Source organism: Brachionichthys hirsutus, chromosome 12 (genome assembly GCF_040956055.1).
Source record: "Brachionichthys hirsutus isolate HB-005 chromosome 12, CSIRO-AGI_Bhir_v1, whole genome shotgun sequence".
NCBI classification, from domain to species: domain Eukaryota; kingdom Metazoa; phylum Chordata; class Actinopteri; order Lophiiformes; family Brachionichthyidae; genus Brachionichthys; species Brachionichthys hirsutus.
In genome coordinates, this window is record NC_090908.1 from 9,016,130 (window position 1) to 9,038,584 (window position 22,455).

General features: G+C 41.0%; 1 protein-coding gene across 1 annotated transcript; it reads right to left on the reverse strand.

Annotated features, from left to right (window-relative positions):
- Positions 1-1,563: 1,563 nt before the first annotated feature.
- Positions 1,564-19,651, reverse strand: wnt10a (wingless-type MMTV integration site family, member 10a). The gene is made up of 5 exons (XM_068746664.1): positions 19,644-19,651; positions 19,316-19,393; positions 17,512-17,777; positions 12,433-12,806; positions 1,564-2,106 (listed from the first exon to the last, which is right to left on the reverse strand). The coding sequence occupies exons 2-5, from the start codon at positions 19,375-19,377 to the stop codon at positions 1,564-1,566; spliced, it is 1,245 nt and encodes a 414-aa protein (XP_068602765.1). The 5' UTR covers positions 19,378-19,393; positions 19,644-19,651.
- Between the last annotated feature and the right edge of the window lie 2,804 nt (positions 19,652-22,455).

Here is a 22,455-nt window from a genome sequence, read left to right on the forward strand (position 1 = left end):
ACAAAAATAAAAATAACTTAGATAATAACCATATTAAAACATAAAAATACATATACATACATACATTACATTTATGGCATGAAAAAAAATGCTTATTGTTGATATCTCCCAGAGTTCTGTGTGTGCAAACTACTTATCAGAATCAAAATAATCTGTCATTTCGACACAGAAACACATTTTCTTGAAATAAATTACACCATCTGATAAGAAGTCCCACTCACACAATTTTCTAAAGACCAAGTTTGATCTTCAAAATGAGCATTGGCAGAAATCCACCATCAACCTTTTTAATTCATATGCTGTGATGTCGACATTAGATTATCTGTCCACACACTGTAGACATTTGTGTAGATGATGTAGATATCGAACAGTGTTGCACACGGGACACTTGCATCACAAAACAGGAGGGTTAATGGCAGTTTGGGACGTTTTGAACTTGAAAATTGAAGTGCCTCAGCTTCCTGAGGGAATAAATTGATGGCGTTTGTGCAGAATAAGTCACTTTTATTTACAATGCTGCACTTGTCTACCGTGCATTATGCTCTGACATTGACTTTACACACCAAACACAGCACAGACAGCACTTTGAACATTTGACGCAATGTCTGCACAGCCGCAGTTTCCTGCACTGGGCAAAAGCTGCATGCAGCTCTTGTTGCATATTTATCAAATTACAATTTTCATATGGATTCACACATACCTCATAGTGTAGAGTGTGAGCTTTTGCTCTTCCTCCAGTATAGGATGTTATTTGAATAATGTCCTCCTGTGCAGTGAGCATCTTAACTTGCAATAAATTACAAGTTGTCACGGCTGTAATCAGAATTACACATGACTGATTCATCCACAGTGTCACATCATAGTGGCTATAAACACTGACACTTCTGAACTGGACTTAGACGAGATACCAAATATTTAAGTGCTCAAAGTGTGTGTGCTGTGATTCTGTTGTGTGAAATATTTATATTAGTGCGTGTATGTAGGAGCAGGGAGACGCGGTAAAGTCTTTCACATGACTGTGTTTAAGCTGCAAGTCAAAGGTGAGGAAGGAACTGCTGAAATAGTATGTAATCAGTTTAATAAAAAAAAAAAAACCTGTCTGACATCGTCCTGCTTTGTTAAGTGTCATGGGTTGATGATATATGCCTTCCCGACTTGCGTGTATATATATATATATATATATTGCTGGCTTTCAGCTTCCTCTTCAGACACCTGAATCCCATACAGCTGTACATTAGTCAACACGCTGATGACCCGGCGAGTCCAAAGTTCAAATATTAGGAGTGTCAAATGTTTATCGAGTTTAGCTATATTCCTTTGTCACGAGAGGAAAGCGGTAAACATCCAAGCTCTCAGAATTGTGGCAGCTTTAAGAATTTGACGCATGTGCACAGTCTTTGCCAGCATGAACGTCCTTGACTCTCTGCCGGCGAAACGGGTTCACTTTCCTCTGGCAAAGAAAATAAAAGCAGTCCGCCGCAAACTGGTATGGGGCTCATAAATTACAGTCACATTCCCCTTTGTCTCTGGCTTTTTGTTTTCTGTCTCATAGTGTGTGTTTCTTCATTTACAGACACTGACCCACTCTGTTATCCTGCACTCTTCGCACACCACATAGCAGCACCAGTGAAACTTGCAGTTGCAGCGTTCACTCCGCGTCTGCTGTAGGATGTTGTGGCCTCTCCCACAGCACAGGCTCTCACAATTGTCCATGCCATGGCTGGTCTTGTTGCAGATCCTGCCCTGCGTGCCCGTCGAGTCCGACCCCAGCTCCCGCTCGCAAAAATCTGGCGACTTTTCAAAGTAGACCAGCTCGTTGACGCTTGGCCTCCGCCGATGCGTGTGGTGGTGATGGTGGTGGTTGTGATGGTGGTGGTGATTGTTCTGATGGTGGTGATGGTGGTTGTGGTGGTTGTGGTGGTGGGAGTGGTCGAGCTGTCCGGTGTTTCGGTTGTGAGCCTTGATGAGCGTGGCGATGTGGAAGCGCTCTTTGAGGATGGAGCCCACCACTCGGAACTCCGGGGTGACCTGCCAACAGGTCTTCAGCTGGCAGCTTCCCGACGTCCCATGGCACTTGCATTTCCTTCTCATGTGGTCAAGCACCACCTGCGAAAAACAGATGGAGACAGACAAAAAGGAAATGGGGAGGGAGGGAGGGCGGGGGGGTGAAAATGAGAAGGATTAATGACCTTCTTGATCACTGCTTGCATTTGAACTTCGATATATACAGTCGCAGGGTGCAGAAGTCGCATTTCATCCCGAAGCGTGACTTTTATTTGTTTGTTCTTTAAGCGAGCGACCATTCCAATGTGCAGCCAATGACAATGCCCCGGAGGAATATCGGCCCCGCATTTAAAAAGCCAGGTGGTCTGGGCCTGTTGTCAAACATACTGGTATCAAATAACACAGATGGATGCAGGCATTACCCAAACAGCAGTGTCATTATTCATCTTTTGGTATGAGGCTGTGACTCTTTGCATGACACACATGCAGAGGCTCATTAGGCATCAACAACGTTGACATATTTTCACTTTAGTGCCTTCCTGCTGGCCGACGAGACCAAATGGTCGAACAGTACAGCTCAATTTAGCTGCAGTGCAGTAGTAGTAGTAGTAGTAGTAGTAGAAGTAGTAGTAGTAGAAGACGAAGAAGAAGTCGTGCAACTGAACTCATGAGAAGAGTGTTCCTGATGTCATTTATGTGCAAGCATAAACAAGCACAACACCGCAAGAACTACTCACTCGGCAGTAGGTGCACACACACACACACCCACACACACACACAGTGTCCATCACAGTCCTATTTCCCAAAGGCTTGTGCACATATTTATGCATGGGTAATTGCGTGTGCATGTGTTAATCAGTCATCACCTGTAATAAACTTTGAGATCAAATTACCGACAGGAACAGCAGGCCACCCAAAGTACTGACAGATGCTTCTGCCGTTTCTGCCCCCATCAACACACACTCTTACACGCACGCACACTTACAGACATTCCTGACATGTGCGAGCAATAATTCTAATTTTCACACACGCACATAGACAATTTGTCTGTCACCCACACACCCTCTGTCATTCATGAAGCATGAGACAGCGCTGGTGAACAGCAACAGGTATGTCCAAGTTAAGGAGACACGAGAGATGACAGTTTATTAAAACAGGGAATGTGTGTCTACACACACGCTAGGGTTGTTTGTGCATGGTGGTAATGCCTGTGTGCGACTGGACGTGTGCTTCTGCATGATTTTGTAACTCCTTAACATGAAACTATCATACATGATTTTATTATTTTGTAGTTAGATTTGAGCCATTATTTCAATCCGTATCTCAACCAATTGCAAGTTGAAAAACAGTTGAAAAGTGCAATAACCCATTAATTAATGGGGAGAATCTATTTACACACATAATATTTCCCGCATGACTTGACAGAGGAAGTTTTCTCAGCCGAGCAATCCATGCAGTGAACATAGAAGAGAGAAAGACTTGTTTCCTCCTTCTGGAGCATGAATGAGCAGAGCGGTAGATGATAAATAATGATAAAATGAAGTGCTTTATTAAAGGCAAATGAAAACACCACCCAGCCAAAGCAATCGGTCACAGTCTAAAAATGGAACACATTTAGACAGCAGCATCAGCTGAACTTTGCAAATTTTGTAGAGTAGAGAAGTTTCTGATGGAACAAATCTTTGTTTAAAGAGTAAGAGTATGTTGCTTTTCTAAAAATAAATTAGACAATGGCATTCTGGGTAAAAATGTGCATGCAAAGCTGTGTTACTTTAACTCTTCAATCCTGCCAGTAATGGACGTTTAGAAAAAAAAATCAAATGTTATGGACTTCAATGCTGCAGTTTCAAATCATCATCTGGTGCTGTATTATAACAATTATGCATAATCGCTGCATGTTTCTCAGTGTTGCAAAGAAAGTGACAAAGAAGTATGCATTTTGGATAAACATGGCTCTGCTGTTATTGAGGGTGTTGAGAACAAAGTTGAAGGAATCTGTGATCAGTGGTGAGGAGATGCTCGAGACTTGAAGACTTTATAACAACAACATTATAATAGCTAAAACAGCACTTGCACTGAGTTCAGATTGCAGTGTTTAGTTCAGTTTATAGGGGCAGAGGCAACCCCAGAATCACAAATGTACTGGCCTTAAACTCCCAGCAAAGTCTGTAATCATATAACTCTCCAGCCCACTTAAACCTTAAAGAGACAAACTGGTCGAGCATAATTGCATCCACATTGCTACTGTTTGAAGGTGAATTCACAGCAGGATAGGGGCTTCAAAGGAATGCAAAACAAAGCAAAGCAAAAAACGTTACAAAAGTACCATTTCTGGTGACGTACTACATCATTTTCATTGATGTAAAGAATAAAGTCATTATAAAGAGATTCTCAACCCTGGGGCATGTCTCAAGGTTTTAAAAAAAACATTTTATGGTGGAGTAATTACATATAGGTATTTCCTGATGTAGGAAATGTAAATGCAGATGAGCTGTCAAACTGATATGCCTTCCAAAAAAAACTGCTCATCAAATAGTAGAACATGTCTGACAAAATGCAATTGACTGCGGAAAACCCCTCTCATGAACACAAATGTCAGATCATATCTTATCGCAAGCTTTGGATTCTTACACAATTGAAGTCGTGTGCAGGACAATGGCAAGTGGACTCTGCATATAAAGGTTTAGAAGGTGAATAATGTAAGTAGTACTACTACTCATGTTGACGTAGAGACAATATGAGGTGAATGGAGGCTCGTGTTTCAGAGCAAGGAGAACCTCACCCACCGAGTCTCCACAACGATTATTGATTACTAGTAATTCAGAAATGCTTCCAACTTTCCATCGGCATGGCATAATGACTCACTTTTTGGTATTAACAATGATTGGGGAAGCCAAACAATTATCTAAAAAAAATATATATATATATATATATTATGAACAGAAAAACTGACAGGTGCAGCAGCAATAAAGAAAAAATTATTATGTATGCCTCTTAAACATGAGTGATATGCTGGACACGCTGATCTGCGCTGATCTGACTGGGAAAAGCTAAAAGAAGGCTTCATGCTCCTTAAAGGTTAAATGAAAGGACTAAAAGTGTGTGTGTCGGGAAAAGGCAGAATATTTTTTTACATGTAGTTGAAAGACAAATAGATAAAATCCAGGCCCGAATAGGAAGCCTTGCTTTTAGTATATTAGAAGTGGTCTGTTAGTGTTACATGTGGAGTGCTGACCTATGGCTGGAGGAACATCAGTGTCGTAGATTTTGTACGGGAGGAGAGAAGGACAAAAATGACAAAGCACCTGGTTTGACAATAAACACATATTTACCAGTTCAAATGCTAGAAATTGAACCTAATATGATAAACTGGACCTGACATCACTGATCTTTGAGTGGATTAAGGGTTAGAAGATTAAGAAAAAAATATTTACTGATCTAACAGAATTTACTTCAGTTCAGTTAAAGATACAGACTGATTAACTCCAGATCATGAGAAAGGCCGGTTTCATTGTAATCTGTACCTGGAGCAAGACAGAAATAAACATACAGACAACCCATAAATAAATGTGGCCCTCTCACTGTTCCTTTTGTGACTACTGCAGAAACGGGGAGGAAATCTGATGCAGTGATTTATTGCTGCCTTATTGTAGATCTTGAGAATCAAGCCTGAGGACTTGAGCGGTGGAGGTGGGGCAGTATGCCGGAGCCCAAGGGGAGTGCAGAGCAAAGGTTTTGGGGAGGAGAGAGGAAAGGAGAGAGGAAAAGAGGATGACAGGAGTGAGAGATGATCTTTGGATCATCTCTTTGTTGTTCCTGTGCCGTTTGATGCACAAAGGCTGCTGGTATGTCTGTTATAGGTGTGTGTGTGTGTGTGTGTGTGTGTGGGCGCTTTCACAAATCTGGTCCTACAGCCAATACTCTGCTATTAGCCACGCAGAGTAGATTTATATCAGCAGTCTTATCCAATGTGCCATCAGCTGTGACTGTTTTGGCAAAGTGAAACAGGAGCAAATAAAAAGAAATTACAATGTTGACACAACAGTCAGACACACAGTCTGACGTCTAAGTTTGAGATGAGTTTAGAGGAGAGGAAGAGATTATATTTTATAGGTAAAAAAAAAATGAGTGTATGGAGTATATACTCATTAAATGTGCAAATCCTTGCAGCATAAATTAGGTAGATCTAATCCCACTGATACGAAGACAAGTTTTAATATGATGTTTGATCCAAAGATGGGAACCTCTTATTTGCTGTTGCTTACAGAGTGGCTTACATTTACACATATGCATGAGAGATACAATGGCTTCAAAGGCAATGGCGAACCACAGAAAGAAACAAACATCTGGTGAGTTTTAATTAGCCTAGAGAGTAAGACAGAGGCGTCTATAAAACCACCCCAGATGGAGATCAAATACAACATGTTGGTGACAGATTAGGACTGGAGGCAACTGAATCCAGTGGGGAAAGGCACATACTGTTGCAGGGCAGAGCAGACTGTAGTGCAACAATGAGCGGATGGAGTAAACTGAAGAACAGAGCTGGTGTCTGGCCTTGTCGCCACAATGTGATGCTAAATGGGTCAGAAGGTGCAGACTATTTTACCATTACTGGAAAACAAAAGTCAGAAAAAGAATGTATGTACGCACACCAAGCATTCAAACTCTGCCCTGCTTGTTTTTCTTCTCTTCTTTAACCCATGGTCACAGCGTGCCACAAGGAGAGTGTTACCACACATCACTCAATGTGATGTCACACCTGAGATTGTACTGCTGACTGATTTGGTTTGAGTCAGTATTTGAGTCAGTATATAACAATAGTTATAATAAAGTAATAATAATAATAATAAAGCAATTTATTTTCAGGAAAGTCATTTTGGCATGGCATTCTGTACCTAAGGAGGCAGGGCAGCAAGAGTCAATGAAAAAAAATGAGCAATTGTGCTGACTGACATTCGTGAGGAATAGAAAGTTTCTGTTTAAAATAACACACCATGCTTCCAACTATGCTGCTGGCACACTGTGGAATCATGATCAGTGTACAAAGGCTGTTATGTTATTTTGAGGCAAATTAGAGCTTAATTTTTTTAAATCTCTATATTAATGCACCATAATAATATATGAGATTTATATACAGTTTTTAAGTACTTGCACCAAAATATAATTTATGGCTTACGCTGTCACCCTTTCTTGGGTGCATTGAACATAATCATTTCACCAGTTGCCCCGTCCTCACCCCCAAACCCTTTTGGGAAAATCCTAATCTAAAGTCTCCTTGTCCCGTAATCGACCTCTGTCGCTTATAGACAGCAGACTAGTCTGCACGCTGCCTTGAATTTGCGAGTTCAAAGAAAAGCTACTAAAAGACCTTTAAAGCCGCGCAGAAAGCCGAGGCAATATCAAAGCACACAAACAAATCCCACAGCAGTACATTAAGCCCAGACGTCACTTAAAACGAATCAAACGCCCTGCTTCAAAAGGACAGTTAAGCATACGGAGACAAATAAATTACACACACAGTACACATGCATGCACACACAATAACATTGACCGTGTCTACAACGCGAGTGTCTGTGTCTATACTCACTGTTAATTGGAGCGTGTCCGCAGCTCTTATTTAGAGACTAATAAAATGTTATTACAAGCATAAGCGCTTCCACCTGCTGCATATTTCAATTAAAACATTTACCTCAGTGCACATTTATTTCAATTATTATTTTAGTTCCTGGGCGTGTAAATGTGTTGGGTGGTGGTGGTGGGTCAGATCTAATGCTCTTCCTCTATATTCTCAGGACTGACGCATGCGCCGCACCCCACTGATGACATGAAACGTCCTCTGATAGCTGGCTTCGCACTAACGTTAATATTTTTTTTGCATTGTGATACATGATTGGTTGGAATGGTGCAGGTTAATAAGTGCAAATGAACTATAAGTGGACTTTCATTGAAATAGGGCTCGGTTGCAGCTCAGCTTGCGTCTTTTACACATGTCCTCACCTCACAGCACAGGAGAGAAGGTACAAGTGGAAGCCAGCATCTCTTCCGGTATATCACGCTGCATATTGTGGCATCACTGGTCAGTCGTCTCTTTCAACGATGTTCGGTGGCAAATTAAAAAAAACAGCCTAAATACTAGTTTACTTTGAATTTAACTGAAAACCGTGCCGCCTATCTGGATCATTTCCTGCGATCCTCCTTCTGCACCTGCCTCTCCAGCTTTTTTTGAGCGTATCAAAAGCACGACTGCAATCGTGAACATGCAGATACTTCAAATCATGTCCCAGTGTTGGACAGGGGACTGAGGAGATTTCTATCTGCCTTCCTGAAAGAGGGATACCATCTCTTCCAACTTCCCTGAAGTCATGATGGTAAATTGTAATTACCAGAAGATGCTTGCAAGAAACATGGGAGACTGTTGCATAGCCAGCACTGTCACCACCTGCCTAATGAGCGGACAGGACTCAACAGAACCTTTACATGGCTCTGAGCTCTGCAACACGAATGCAACAAAGCATGCCAAGTATTTGTTTTGAGGTGTGGTCTGATTGAGAAGAACACGCACTAGAAAAGCATTGAGCGCACAGACCTCCGCCGAGCAGCTCATTCCCCTCATAATTTACACCTTCCACATCATCAAAAGGCTATAAATTTATACACCAACCATGAAAAGTAACAGTGAATCGGAGTTGACGTGTATTTTTTTTTTTTACAGAGTTTTAAATCAGTAAATGGGGTTTTTAATGTTAAAATGAAATATGTTTTCCCAACGTCATTCTGGATCCGATACAGATTAAATTTGGTGGGGAGATAGAGGTCCCCACCTTAAATGACTGTGTCAAATTCCATAGACATTGGTTAATATTCAACCGAGATATTGAGGAACAACTTTTGAAGCTTCGCAATGTTCCCAAAGATTTCTGCTCCAGAATCCAGGATCCCTTCTGGATCATCACCAAAATGTAATCATCTGATCCTTGTAACATTCCCAACATTTCCTGAAAATGTCATCAAGATCCATCCAGATCTTTTTGAGTTATCTTGCTGACGGACGGACGGACAAACAAACGCCGGGGATCACATGACCCCCGCCTCGGCGGAGGTCATCAAATCAAAACTTGGCTGAAGAAGTTAATAACCTGTTGAAGTGCTTCCGTGTCTCAGTTGAGATTTTTGTTTGATTAACCTGCACAACGGCATGAAAACCTTTGTAAAATACAGTTTAAAGTCCCATCAAACAGAGCTCACTTTTAATAGCCTCACCTTTTTTTTTTAAGTAAATAAGCAGCGGGTAAAGCTTGAACTTATCGTATTTGTAATCTGAAGACATCGTATGTAAATACACTTGGCATTAACTAATTTGTTAAACCCATTTTACTGTGCAGTATTACTGTATTTCTGTAATCAGTCCTGCTGGAGCACAGTTGGAGGAGGCAGAAGCAACAGAGGGGTGAGAGGGGAGGGAAGGAAGGGCGAATCTCTTTCTACTTTCCGCCCCAGTGTTTGAAGTCTAAAATCTTTTGCAGAGTTTTAAACATCTGTTTCCAAACTGCCAGCAGCCACTAATTAGTACTAAAAACAAGACGGGACGTCGTGAGAACCCTGGGGTGGGCATGAGGCGACATGCACACCCCGCTAAAAAACCACCGCATTCCTCTGTTTCAAGACGACTTCTCTGAAAGAGGATGGAGGGGAGGAGCAGGGCCGAGGGAGATGAGGCGGTGGTAGGTGGGAGAAAAGAGATACGAGATGCATTATTTTGAGGCCCCACCTGTCAGTGTTTTCCGTTTGATTCTAGGGGCCGTGTGTGTGTGTGTGTGTGTTTCAAGTCTTTGAGGGGTTTTGTTGTGGCTTCCAATCGCATTTGAAGTCATCAAGGTCCGTGGTAAATTTCATGGTATAACAGCTCTGCCATGACTCAGAAGTCTCTGTCTGTTTCTTTCTTTCCTTCCAGGAAATGCTTCTGTACTTCACACCGGATTCAAACACTGATCTCGAGCCTGACTGCCACTTGAGCTTCCTTTTACACAACATCCGATTTAGCCCCAAAAATAGCATTTATTTTTGGCCATTTTTTTTTTTTTTTTTGATCATTGGTTAAATCATACCGTTCTATTGTTTCAACTCAAACATCTCAAACAAGTGCTTCTGTCATATTAGAAACATTAGCTGTGCTAGCATTTTACCGAACGATCTTCATAGCAGTAATGTGTGACATGTAATGAGGCGATGCAAATTGCATAATAAAGTTAGCATGTAAACATGATGCTAATAACCAAAATGGTATGTTTTTCATCACACCTAAATAATCAGGTATAAGATGTTTCAGCCAAAATAAAACTAAATAAGGAGCACCCAAAATAAAAAATAAAAAAAACCTATTTCCATTGCTCATGAATTCATTACTTCTTATGTCATATCAGCCCCCCACCCAAAATTCATTGCACCATTTCTACATCTGTGACTTTTCCTATCATAACAGCTACTGCAGTCCAGCTGTCGTTGAGCTCAGCTGTCGTGCTGCGCTTTTGTGTTTTGTCTGCATAATCAAGGAAACCAGAAGCAAAGTGATGGAAAGATAAAGGCCCAAATTATTTCGGAGGAAGCAGGGAACAATGAGCAATTTAGGCTCGCTTCTTGTCTCTTTTCCACTACTGTGCTGGATGCTATCAAAGCTTGTCACTGTCATTTATAGCTTTCTTTTTTATTGCCTAGGGCAGGCAACTTTGAAGATTTTGATGATTTCTGACCTTTCACATGCTTAGAATTATCAAAATATAATACAGTAAATATAACAAACAACAATGGCACTGAGGATAGTTGTGTTATATAACGGGTGTCTTGTTATAAAACTAGAGAAATAAGAAACGCACACTTGACAGACCGTTCACCAGCACTGTTTCATCACTGATCTGACACTACAAAGTATATTGATGTATATAGCTTTGTCAAAATTGGCAACTTCCCCAATCTTTCAAACAGAGATCGACTGATCTGTGAATGTATTAATCCATCAGGCTGTGAGAGATTACCGGAATTTCCCCGAAGGAACAGCAAAACGGGGGTTAAATAGAGCTCATTACAGGGACGTCAACGAAAGCCAAGCTGTTCGAATGTGCTTACTCGGATACATAAATGCCAAACATGCACATGATCTACTGCAGAAGTCAATTGTAACCCGTTGTTGCACATTCTATATGCCTACAGAAGCAGGAGAAAACAGTGTAGCATCCTTGTCTTACTTCAATTAAAAAACCCATTTAATTAAAAGTACTGCAATGAACATACATGTCATCCTGAAGTCCATTTTGCATTCTTACTTTAGTATCACCACCTGTCTTTCCCATCCCATACACATGATGTGTTTGTCTGGGCCCAGATATTAGCTTCTCTAATCAGCTGGTCAGATCTGATTTCCTCTGAACTCTGTTGAGGACGGTGCATGGCTCTAGAAAGAACCCATTACACTTTGGAACAGATACAATAGTCCGTCCAGGAAAGCAAAATTCACTTTCTTTAACATTGTGTGACATGACAGGACATTTTCCAACTTTATCCCTAATTTAGCAAGAATTAGAGTACAGATTTCAATACATATCAGTGGACAGGTGGGCAAAGGTCAACAAGACAGATGTGCAGGATTGTCTGGCATTGGCAGACGGACACACTCTTCTGCTGATCTGGTTCAATCTCAAAAAAACAGATTTCCTGTGTTTTTGTGTACTTGCCAAGGATCTGGTACAAATAAATGCAATACACTAACGCAACTATTATTTTGCAAGACTTGAACTGTAAGTAACCATTACTGTGAATCCAGCTTGCAAAACTTCTGAACACACATACACACACACAAACACACACACAGAGTCTCCACCAGGAAAAATAAACAGCAATATAACAATAACAAGCCACCACTGATCTAGCCAATAAAATCAGGTTGTGTTATATCTTTGGCTCTATCTATCTTGACCCTCCCGTTCTCCACCTGTTTTGATGCGTCATACTTTATTGTTTAAATTATCTTGACAATAGTGTCATATTTACAGTAATAGTACAGGGAGTGAAGAACAGCCATGCTTCCTTGCTGCACAGAGCACCGAAAACGACCACTCCGACAATGTGATTGGCATTGGCAGTGTTTTTACTCAAAATACACTGACTGACACAATGAATTAATTTATTCTAGAGAGGCACTCCAGTGATCGATTGCAGCAGTTTTATACAGCTGTGGAGTCAGATTGAACAAATAATTTAAACCGTCGGAGGGCGATACTAGAGTCACAATAGACATCATTCAACAGTTTTTTATAGCCTGAGTACTTCCTGTCTCAATAAACTCAACATTGAGGATGAAAAAGATGGGGGGAAAAACCCCCATACACATTCACACAAACACCCACATCCTCTCCTCCAAGCCCCCTCCCCACTCACCTGTCTGCCAACTCTATTATTATGAAGCCTCATACGAGCGTGGATGTCCTTGTAGGTTTCCCGGGCATCCAAGAAGTCCCTCGAGAACTTCTCTCCGAATTCCACATCGGGGCTGCAGCCGCCCCACTCCCAGGAGTCCTGTGGTCCCGGCAGGTCAGCCGGGTAATGCTCCATCACCCCGTGCACCATGCCCTTCCCTCGGTGGATGGCCTCCAGTTGCAGACGGTGAAGTTTAATGCGGAAGGCCTCCTCATCCCCGCGTCGTTTCTCATCGCAGCTGCATGCTTTCAGTTTACCCATGGAGCAGGCATTGGCCACTGCGTGCACCACACCTGCTGCTGCGATGGCATAGGCAAAGGCGCTCTCTCTGAAACCTGGGACAAGAAAGGACAATGGGAATAGTGAATAGTTTTCAGCAGTCTTGAGGAAGGTCGATGGAATTTAAACTCCCAATCTGACAGGCTGCATCACTATGATGCACAAACATAGATTGTCAATATTTGGTAATGTGTTGTCTCCCCGTACGTTATAGAGAGATGTTCACATTATAAGCAATCCAGTGTGCCTGTGCCCATGAACAAACAAATAAGAGGATAGCCATTGAGGACATTTATGAGATAATAATCCAAATCCAGATCAGCAGGCGTTGTTGCTGTAGTTCATTCATTCATTCATTCAATTTCTTGAAGACAAGACAATCAGTAATTGTCTCGCCTTCAGTCGCTTCAGTCGGGCCACATGTAAATGCTGGAGCCTATCCCAGCCGACTACGGGGGGGCAAACATAGAAAAACAAACAACCATTCACATTCACACATACTGTGTACTACTACTACTAATACATTGATTACTTATACATTTGGATCTCAAGCTGTTCTGTACAACCTTTAGATTCCGTCTTCCTTTCCTAGCCTTCGGACTCACTTAACAAGAGCTAACGCAGCACGACCAGACAATCACAAATGCATTACTAAACGAGTTCCCCGTTTAAATGGAAACTCAAACTCATTCTTGCTTCTATGCACCGATGACATGTGGCAAGATAACCATGGGAAACATCTGGGACAATAGCAAACAAGTTTTCAAAACACTTGCGTACTTAGTCTCGGTGGACCAGATGAACATGAACAGATCCTCACCGCTCCCATCAGCGGACTCACAGAGGCGTCGCACACTAAAGAAATGCTGCGTCTCCTCCTGTCTGTTCCTCCACGTATCTTGCTGATGATGCTGTGCGGCTCACTGGTGTCTACTACGTGCAGAAGGGTGCTAGAGGCTGGATCAGTGCAGTGCTTAGTTTTATAAACCTCTGTGTATATCTGTTGCTATGCTAAGTGTTCCTGATGCTCTCTTTTAGTGTTTTAAACCATGTCAATTATGTGATCGTTAGTTTGTTGGTATTTTAAGGCGAATGGCACTTTGTCTCTGACCGAACTCTGATTGAGACGACTCTCACTTCACCCTTTTATCCACAATGACAGATTATAACTACAGTATCTGCTTGTTATTTTTTAGAACATCTTGCAGAGGCTGATCATGTTGAACTGCAACTCTTCCTTGTGGTCACTTTATATAGCCTCAGATGGACTTCTTTGCAGGGGAAGCTGTTAAAATGAGCACGCGTGTAATTGCCCGACAGGACTAAAACTTTTCTGGACAGCGGCTCCTTCTTGCATGCAGCACATGGAACATGGAGTGCAGCTCTACCACAACCTGACGTGTAACTCTCTCGCTCTCTCCCTTTCTTGCTCTGAAACTGTTGCAATACTCTTTTCTTGCCCATGCACTAGAAATATCAACATCCATTCACCCTATCCATACCGAGACAAAAAAAACATTCCATGTCCAATTGTGGAATCCAACTGGAGGATGAAGCAGCACTTCATTGTACCATCTGCAGGGTTTGCTGGTAGCTTTCAGCTCAGTCTGTGAGCACGGTGCCCTCAGGCTGCATAAAAGCAGCCCCACTGGCAGTCGCTGCCTCGTGTAGAAAACAGTGAAGATTATTCTGGAAACTTGTAAAGAAAACATGAAAAGAAACCACTTAGGAGCTTATAGTAGACTGCTCGAAGGGGAAATGATTCAGGCAGCCTGTTGAAGTCAAATAAAAAAACTATTAACTGGAACTGCCCCTTTTAGCACTGTTTGATGTCACTTTGTCATTTATGAATCCAAATAAATGTGATATTGTTTTAATTTCTAAGATATGCAGCGTTGTTGTACCTTTATTTATTTATTTTCGTTTTTGTATGTTTGACAGTGGACACAATAAAAAAAATAAAAAATGCACATTTTCACCATGACCAAATAAGAAACAGTCTTAAACTCTCCAAAATGTCACATTTTAGAGCAATATCAACACTGCTGCAAAATAACTGAACCGACTTATCTTAAAACACACACACACACACACACACTGACTGTATGCAGCCTCCCATTGCACTGAATGATTTTTAGTCACAACTGGAAACAACTTCACACAGAACAGATATAAATGCTTTTGAAGGGAACACGTCCACTTTGTCAGCATCGGTTTAGCGTTGCCTTTGTTCCAGTCCTGTCCTGTATTCAGGTTCATTGTAGCTCTTTTTTGGTCTCCCCCAACTAATAATTTTCCTCGGGCATTTGGTGATGGAAAATCAGTCTATCTGACATGGCATAAACGAGAGCAGCGGGAAGCAAAATCTAACCCAAAAAGACAATCAACGGGAAAATGGAGGAGAAAGGCTTCTACAGTGTTCCTTCTAAACTGAGGGTAACAGCAGAGATGGGTGTTTGTTTGTTGTTGATTTATCACCATTAGCAACACATTCAGCAAAACAGTGGAAATAAGTAATTTGATCCACTGTTCTTAAGTTTCCGATATCAGATCTGACTCATGGTAATTAATAATTTGGTTTCATAACATGGATAAAGATTTCAGTCAAACCCTGACATTGCTTTGACAATCTGCGACATGCCCCCCACAAACACACGCACACACAGACACCCATACCCCCCCTACACTCACTCATAGAATGCCTGTTTTAGCTCTTGCCTCGCTCTGAGCCCAGCTCTAAGACGCAAGACCCCATAAGACTGGGAACAAATCAATCTTACAAATAATTCACCGGCTGCGACACGCCCGGCTGAACTGATGGCAAAGGAAGTGACAAAATGAATTAAAGATTGAAAGGAAACTGTCACTTTGTGTTACAGAAACCAACTGAACAGGTTTATGCTTTTGCCGCCGAGAGTTGGGAAAGTGCTGAGAGCAAATTCACAAGCACTCGCACTGGCAAGGTAAGTAAAAGCATTAGGAGCGACCCAGCGAGGGAGGACACTGATTCAGTGATAGAGGGAGAGAGAGAGGGAGTGGGAGAAAGAAGGACAGAGAGAGAGAGTGAGAGATTCTCCTATTTCTGGCTATCCATGTCTTGCCTGATGCCCTCTTTAGCCTAGTTTTTGATACAAGCTAAACAAGGATGAGCTTGATGGCCCCACAAAAGTTATGAGTTTAATCTGATCGGATGATACTTAACAAGCTTTTAAAAGCTTATATTAACTACTTGACACGATTGATCGTGATAGACTAGATAATTTGTCAGATCAATTCCAGCTAAATCATATCTGTGAATCACTTTCTGTGGTAGCGCCACCCGCATGCAGTAGCTGCATGCCACAATAACCAGTGTACTTTTTTTTTTTTTTTTTTGCTTCTGTCAAAACAGAGTGTGACAAGTTTTTGATGAATCATCTGATTTAGAGAAGTTGTTTATGTCAATTTGAAGTTTCTGCACCCGGGGCAAGCAGGGATGCCAGACACCAAGCAACTGCCTCTATTAATAATGACTAACTGCCTCTCAATGAATGAGTCAGGAGCGAAAGTACGGCTAGTGGTGTGGAAATGTACACTGTTAGCAAATAGATGCATCAGTGAGGATTACAAAGCTAAAGTTCAATAATGATCGTATTGCTTTCTGATTGAGGAGAACATAAATCATGAGAACGGCCTCCAGGAACGAACTGTCACATTTAATCAGTTTATTTATTTTTTTATTATGGGGAATTCCATCAACAATTCAGCACGCTATAGATCACATTGTGCGCTTGTATTCAGCCATCATTGCACACTGGTCGACTTTCCAGTCAATGAACTGAGATGAGTCAATCTGAAGGGTTCCTAACTCCAAAGATCCTCTTTCATCCTTTGTGGCTTTACTTGCAAAGACCCAAGAGCTACAATGAGTCAGAGAAAACCGATCTGCAAGAGGTTCGGTGATCTTGAGTTGACTAACTTCTTTTGAAGTTACCTGCTCTTTTGTGCAGGCTATTGAGGAGATACAGTCGGGTGGTTAGAAAGTGGATACCAGTTAGGTAGTCACTAGAGATAGCCTAACTATTTGGAGGACTTCATTACAATGAGATCCCTTCAGCAGTTATGTCTCCGGTGGAAAGCGGTCCCTTTTGATAATCTGCCGACTGTTTTCCGAGCATATTGCTTCGGGACATGACGGACCCTAACCCTATTTTTCTGAGAATCATCTTAAGGTATGCAATCAAAATGTGTTTGAAGATAAGACTACGGTCTATTTGAAGACCAGACATTTGAACTGCGTGACTCCTTATTTTATTCATCAAGTAGCCTGTGGTGATGTCATTGCCTGAAGGTGTCTTGTTGGTTTTATTTAATTGCCTCTGTCACGGAGGTTATATTTTTTGTCAGTGCTTTGTTTTTCTGCCTGTCTGTCTGTTACCAAGATGACTCGAAAGGTTATGAATGGATTTAGATGAGAAGTCTGGAGGAGTGACCTATTGCCCAATGAAGAATCCATTCCATGTTGGTGGTAAAGCAGATCACCATCTCGATACAGAGGTTTTAGTTTTTCTTTTATGAATTGTTTTTTAATTTCTTTTATCAAAATCTTAGGTCCTAGCTTCATAAATAATGCCACCAGTTCTTGGGGTAAAAAATGAAGCAATTTCTTAATATCAACCACACATCAAAGTCTAATCTGGATCCAAAAACATTCATTTACTGCAGAAACTGCTGTCGAAAGACACTGAGCTAAGACCTGAAGAAAACTGAAATAGCGCCCACCTCTTTTAAAGACTATGCTGTCATAGGGTATTTTGTTGCGAGTCTCCAGGCTCGAGCAGTTCCAGCGGTGTCCTCTGAACTGGTGCTGGCACTCATGGATGGCAATCTGGATTCCCTGGATTGCAGATGCCGTCACAGCAGGGCTACGCATACACACCTCCAGCTGACGCCTTGTCAAACCCGGCAGTGTCAGACACACCGTGTTGGCATTCAGGATTGGGTCAATGTTGGGGAGCTTCAGGCCTAAGATTTCATTGGAGTCTACCCTGCATGGATCACACAGATCTGGTTATTGACAAGAAAAGCAAGCCCTAAATTGTGTCTCTGCATTCACTTTTATTGCCTGCAGGTCTATGTCACAACAACACCGCCAAACACACTCTTACATTGATTAACAATATGATTGTGGAAAACTGTCACCAATGCAAGTATGAGAAAATAATGATACTCATACATTAACAAAAAAATAAAAAATACTTTTTCTTTTTAAGAGTACAGAGAAAATTGGCAGACATAAATGCTGGTTCTTATTCATTTAAATGCATTTGCCAAAATCTGCAACAAATTGTATTTGAGTCTATAAATTAATTTAGTGGAAATTATTTTGTTGTCTCCTAATCTTCATTCTGACATTGAACTAAGGGAGGGTAATAGTTCTACAGTGGAACAGGTGAGTTGATGTGAGGAATGAGGGAAAAATACACACTTTGCTGGAATGAATCCATCACTTCTTGTAGTAGTTTTAGATACACGACTCAACTTCCATCACTTGCACTCTAAACCACTTCAAAGGTTATTGCAAATATCGCCTGTCAAAGAAATCAGTTAACATGCAAATGCGGCACTTTGTTGCTGCTAGGTGTGTCTCTGTATTCAGCTGCTCCTGTTGCAGATCAATCATGGGAACAACAGTAATTCAGTTGACAGAGTTTTTTCCTACTTCACAGAGAAACACTTACAGCAATAAGAAGGAAAAACAAGGCTGCCCTGATGATGACTTGAGAGCTGAAAGGTGTCCGGGGTTTTTATTCATCATTGCATTACAACTAAAACACAAGTTGTGTGCGTTTCACCATCTACACATGACCAAGACACACAAATTGCAAAGCATGCATGGCTGCGGGAACAAACACACGCATGGTGTACATCAGTTTACACACATGCTCAAACACAACCCGACATGCACGCACAAATACCAGGTGTAGTGAGGAGCGTACAGTAACACACGAACAGAGGTGCTCATGCAGCTGCAGAAACTTTGGGTGCTATTTCTTTCCATAGTTGCATCGACATGTGGACCTTGCACAGGTTCCTCTTTGAAGTCGTTTTGATATATATAAAAGTGAAAATGTTCACAAAGTACCTTGTCTTTTTTTTTTTTTTACAAAAAAAAAATTAAACTTTGGACATTATTTGCAATCAACAAATCAATTTGCTGTGATGATAAAAGTTGTTCACTGGTATGGTGGTGCCCTACTTTTTATGTGGAATTGCATGGCATGGTTGCCTCTGAATTTGCAGTTAGGCTTCTGTTGTTTCCTGTTGCGTTTTGTTCAGTTTAACTGTCTCCATAAACAACCTTTTATAGCATGAGGTGCACGGAAAACAAATATTTTTGCTATATTAGTTTGAGATATTTAATTTGTGCTTGTATGGACATAATAATCAAATGTTATTAAAGTGATTAATTTAATTTACATACTTTTATTGCTGCTAATTTTGACTAGTAAAGATATTAATATATATATTTTTAAGGTTGCTGAGGTAATAAAACAGCACAAATACAATGTTAAACTCAACTCACCTTTTATTCAGGAGGCAGATAGCCAACAAGATGCGTGTTATTCTGAGGAATGAGTGATCCATTTTGTGCTTTGCAATTCTAATAAAAAGAGAAAAGTTTTAAAAAATAAAATAAAAATAAAAATACAGAGACAACTAAAGTCTCATAGTCCGCCTTAAAGTTTCCGGATGATAATGCAGAAGAAGAAGGGGGTCAGGTGAGGTCCAGATAAACGTCGGGCGCTGGACTTGACAGCTCCGAAGACCACCGATTCCAGATGTGCCAGCCAGCGGCGGGATACTCATTCAAAGAAAAAAGAAAAAAAAGTTTCTTGCAGCGCTCAACTTACTGAATGGAGGATGTTGCTACAAGTTTGAGGAGTCAGTGCTGTCTTTCTTATACACATCCCGGTTGCTTCCAGCAAAGTGTTGCCATTTGTTAAACATCCTATAGAGAACCGGCTGAAGCGAGATCTAAATGAAGTCAGCTTGACTAGTGATGTTTCGGTGCGCGCCGACAGTCCTCTCAACTCCTGCACTACCGCTGCGCCAGCCCACTTTTCGTTTTCTTTTTTTTTTTTTTTTCCGTCAGCTGGGGAGTAGGAGAGCGCCGATGGGAGGTCAAGTGCCTCGTTAAAGCAGGATAAAGATCCGTTCAGATAAAGAGAGCGGTTCGCTTAGCCTGCGCCCCCCCTGTGAGGAGGAACATTTATATTCACTGGAGTCCGCGATGCTGAGGATGAGGATGAGGAGGGGGCGCTGATTATGAGGTGGCCGTGATGATTTTTAAAAGGTGATTTAGGATTATGAAGAAGCATCAGATTCATCCTTAAAAAAACATACAAGAATCATACTTCGTTGTGATAAAAAAAAAAAAGTGGTAACATTTAAGGACATTTTATTACTTTTACTCTTTGAAGCTGAAATATTTATAATTTTACTCATCTGTTATGCAAAGCAAGCCAGAAACATTCTTCTCACACACTGTCTGTGGTCCAATGTTTACATCATCTACATATGACATTTTGTAAGAGTTGGTAAACTGAGTTTGAAACCGAGTTTACAACTTGAAACTTTTATATTAGTGTCATTAAATAGAAATAAGATAGTTAAAAAAAAAGATGTTAGTTCATTTGTTCGTGTTAATTTCGCTTCTTTTTAATAACATATAAGAGAAAAATATCAGTTTTCACTTGTGAAAATGGTCAACTAAAATGAAAGTATCTAAAGGTTCTACTGAAGTTTGGGTTATACACAGGAAACGTTCATCTGAGACAATTCTTCCTCACAGTAGGAGAACTAAAAATCAAACCGTATCCAAGGAAACAGGAAAAATAAAAACAGCAAAAGTGCCCAAACTGCAGAAGGCACTAATTCAGTACATGCGCATTGTTCATTAACATGTTTGTGAAGAATATTTAAGCAGTTATTGAGTTCTGGATGCAAAAAAATGATGGACAGGACAGGCTGAATCCATTCCCGGGTCCCCCTCCTGCTTTGTTCATGGGGGATAAAAACATGTGCTTTGGCAGTGGGCTCTGTTAATAAGAGGCCCATGCTCTGTCAGTAGAAAACAGTATCGTGAAAAACAAGGAGTTGTTGAAATTGTCGGCTGAAGTTCCCATTGCTCTTCCATCCTGCCTGTGTGTCACGCCGTTTAATCCTACCATTTAAATGACTATAAAATATAACAAAGCTCCCTTGTTGTTCAAGACGACATGATATCACTCATCTCAGCGCTTTATGAGTAGCCTGAATAAAGATCCAGAGACCACAAATAAATAGGCTTTCTCCCACCAGTGGAGAGAAGCGAGCATTCTGCTAGCATGGAGTCACCAGAGCTGTAAAACACTACAAAAGCGTCACATTTCAGATGCAATTAAAATGCCATACACACATTTAGAAGATCAGGGAAGCAGATTTTCTGTGAGCGATTTACCACAGCGCACACTGATCTGGACAATTTGGCAGGGGTAAACTTTATACTTAATTATTTCAAGGCTTGTCAGAGAAGTTCTTGTTTGTAGATGGTGTTTGTGAAGTTGGGTTCGCAGCGATATGTGCTGAATATTGTGGTCCCAATCTTTCTGCCTCTCTCGCTGTCATCGTGACAGATGATACTTTGTTAACATGGCTTGTAAATTACTCCACTGTCTTTGCTGTGAGAATCAGAAACAGCAGCGGAGAGAACCGCTGTTGCGACACAGTTTGTGACCGAGTGAGGCGGGCGTGAAAAGTAAATCATGAAAAAAAAAACAGTGCAAAAAAACCACCTGTAAAAAGATCGCATGACTTCTAACTGATGAGGCGTCTGTATTTTTGGTTCTTGGAGCAAAAACATTTAGACATTTTTACCATTTAAATCTAAATATGCAATGAAAGATTTTTCTGCACAGCACAATCACACATCTTCAGTACCTGAGCTGTTAAAAACTACCAGCTGAACGACTCACAGGCTGTCAGCACCAGAAGCAGCGCTACCAACACCCATTCCTCATCAGCGGCCAACTCTCAAGTTGGCACGCGTTGCTACATGGGCTCTGCATACCTTTGCCACTGGGCATATTTTTATTTATGCAAGACTAATGATTGGTTGAAAAAGGATCATGGTGGGTCACCATTTGATTCCCTATGTAAGAATAGGAGAGGAAAGTGAAGATGTGTTGAAGTTGAAAGAGAAAATGCAATGATTTTTTGAGCCTAAAAATTGTACTTTAAATCTTTTGGCACCATTTTTTTTTATTTTTGTGTCAGGTATAACCAGTCGCTGTTGGCTTTATGACTCTTAAGCAACACCATCGCCTAAAATCACCGCCGGTTTTTGATGATTTATGTGCAACATTTGCTGCCTCTGTGATAAACACTGGGTACACAAGAGCACAAGTTCAGACAAGCCATGAAGTCGTGACTATCTGGTATCAACCAGCAACAGAAATGAACATTCATCATGATTAGATTTAAATCTGCTCCACTGATAAAATCAATATTACTTATTTCTTCTGTAAAAGACGTAGAGGGAAACATTTTCAATGAGAAACTAGATTATGACTTTCTCACTACTTTTGTAAGTAAGTTTAGAATTGGAGAAACACACAGAAGGGTGAAAACATAACCTTGATGGAGGGTGGAACTATGAAGTCTGAAATTAAAATTACAGGAGAA

What these genes read in the sequence shown, in the direction of transcription:
- wnt10a (XM_068746664.1), bottom strand. Translation starts at nt 19,377, where the DNA reads ATGGATCACTCATTCCTCAGAATAACACGCATCTTGTTGGCTATCTGC. An exon ending in CAGCATAGTCTTTAAAAGAG is followed by an intron (nt 12,807 to 17,511) that starts GTGGGCGCTATT and finishes TTCTTGTCCCAG; the next exon opens with GTTTCAGAGAGAGCGCCTTT. An exon ending in ATAATAGAGTTGGCAGACAG is followed by an intron (nt 2,107 to 12,432) that starts GTGAGTGGGGAG and finishes TGTTTTTCGCAG; the next exon opens with GTGGTGCTTGACCACATGAG.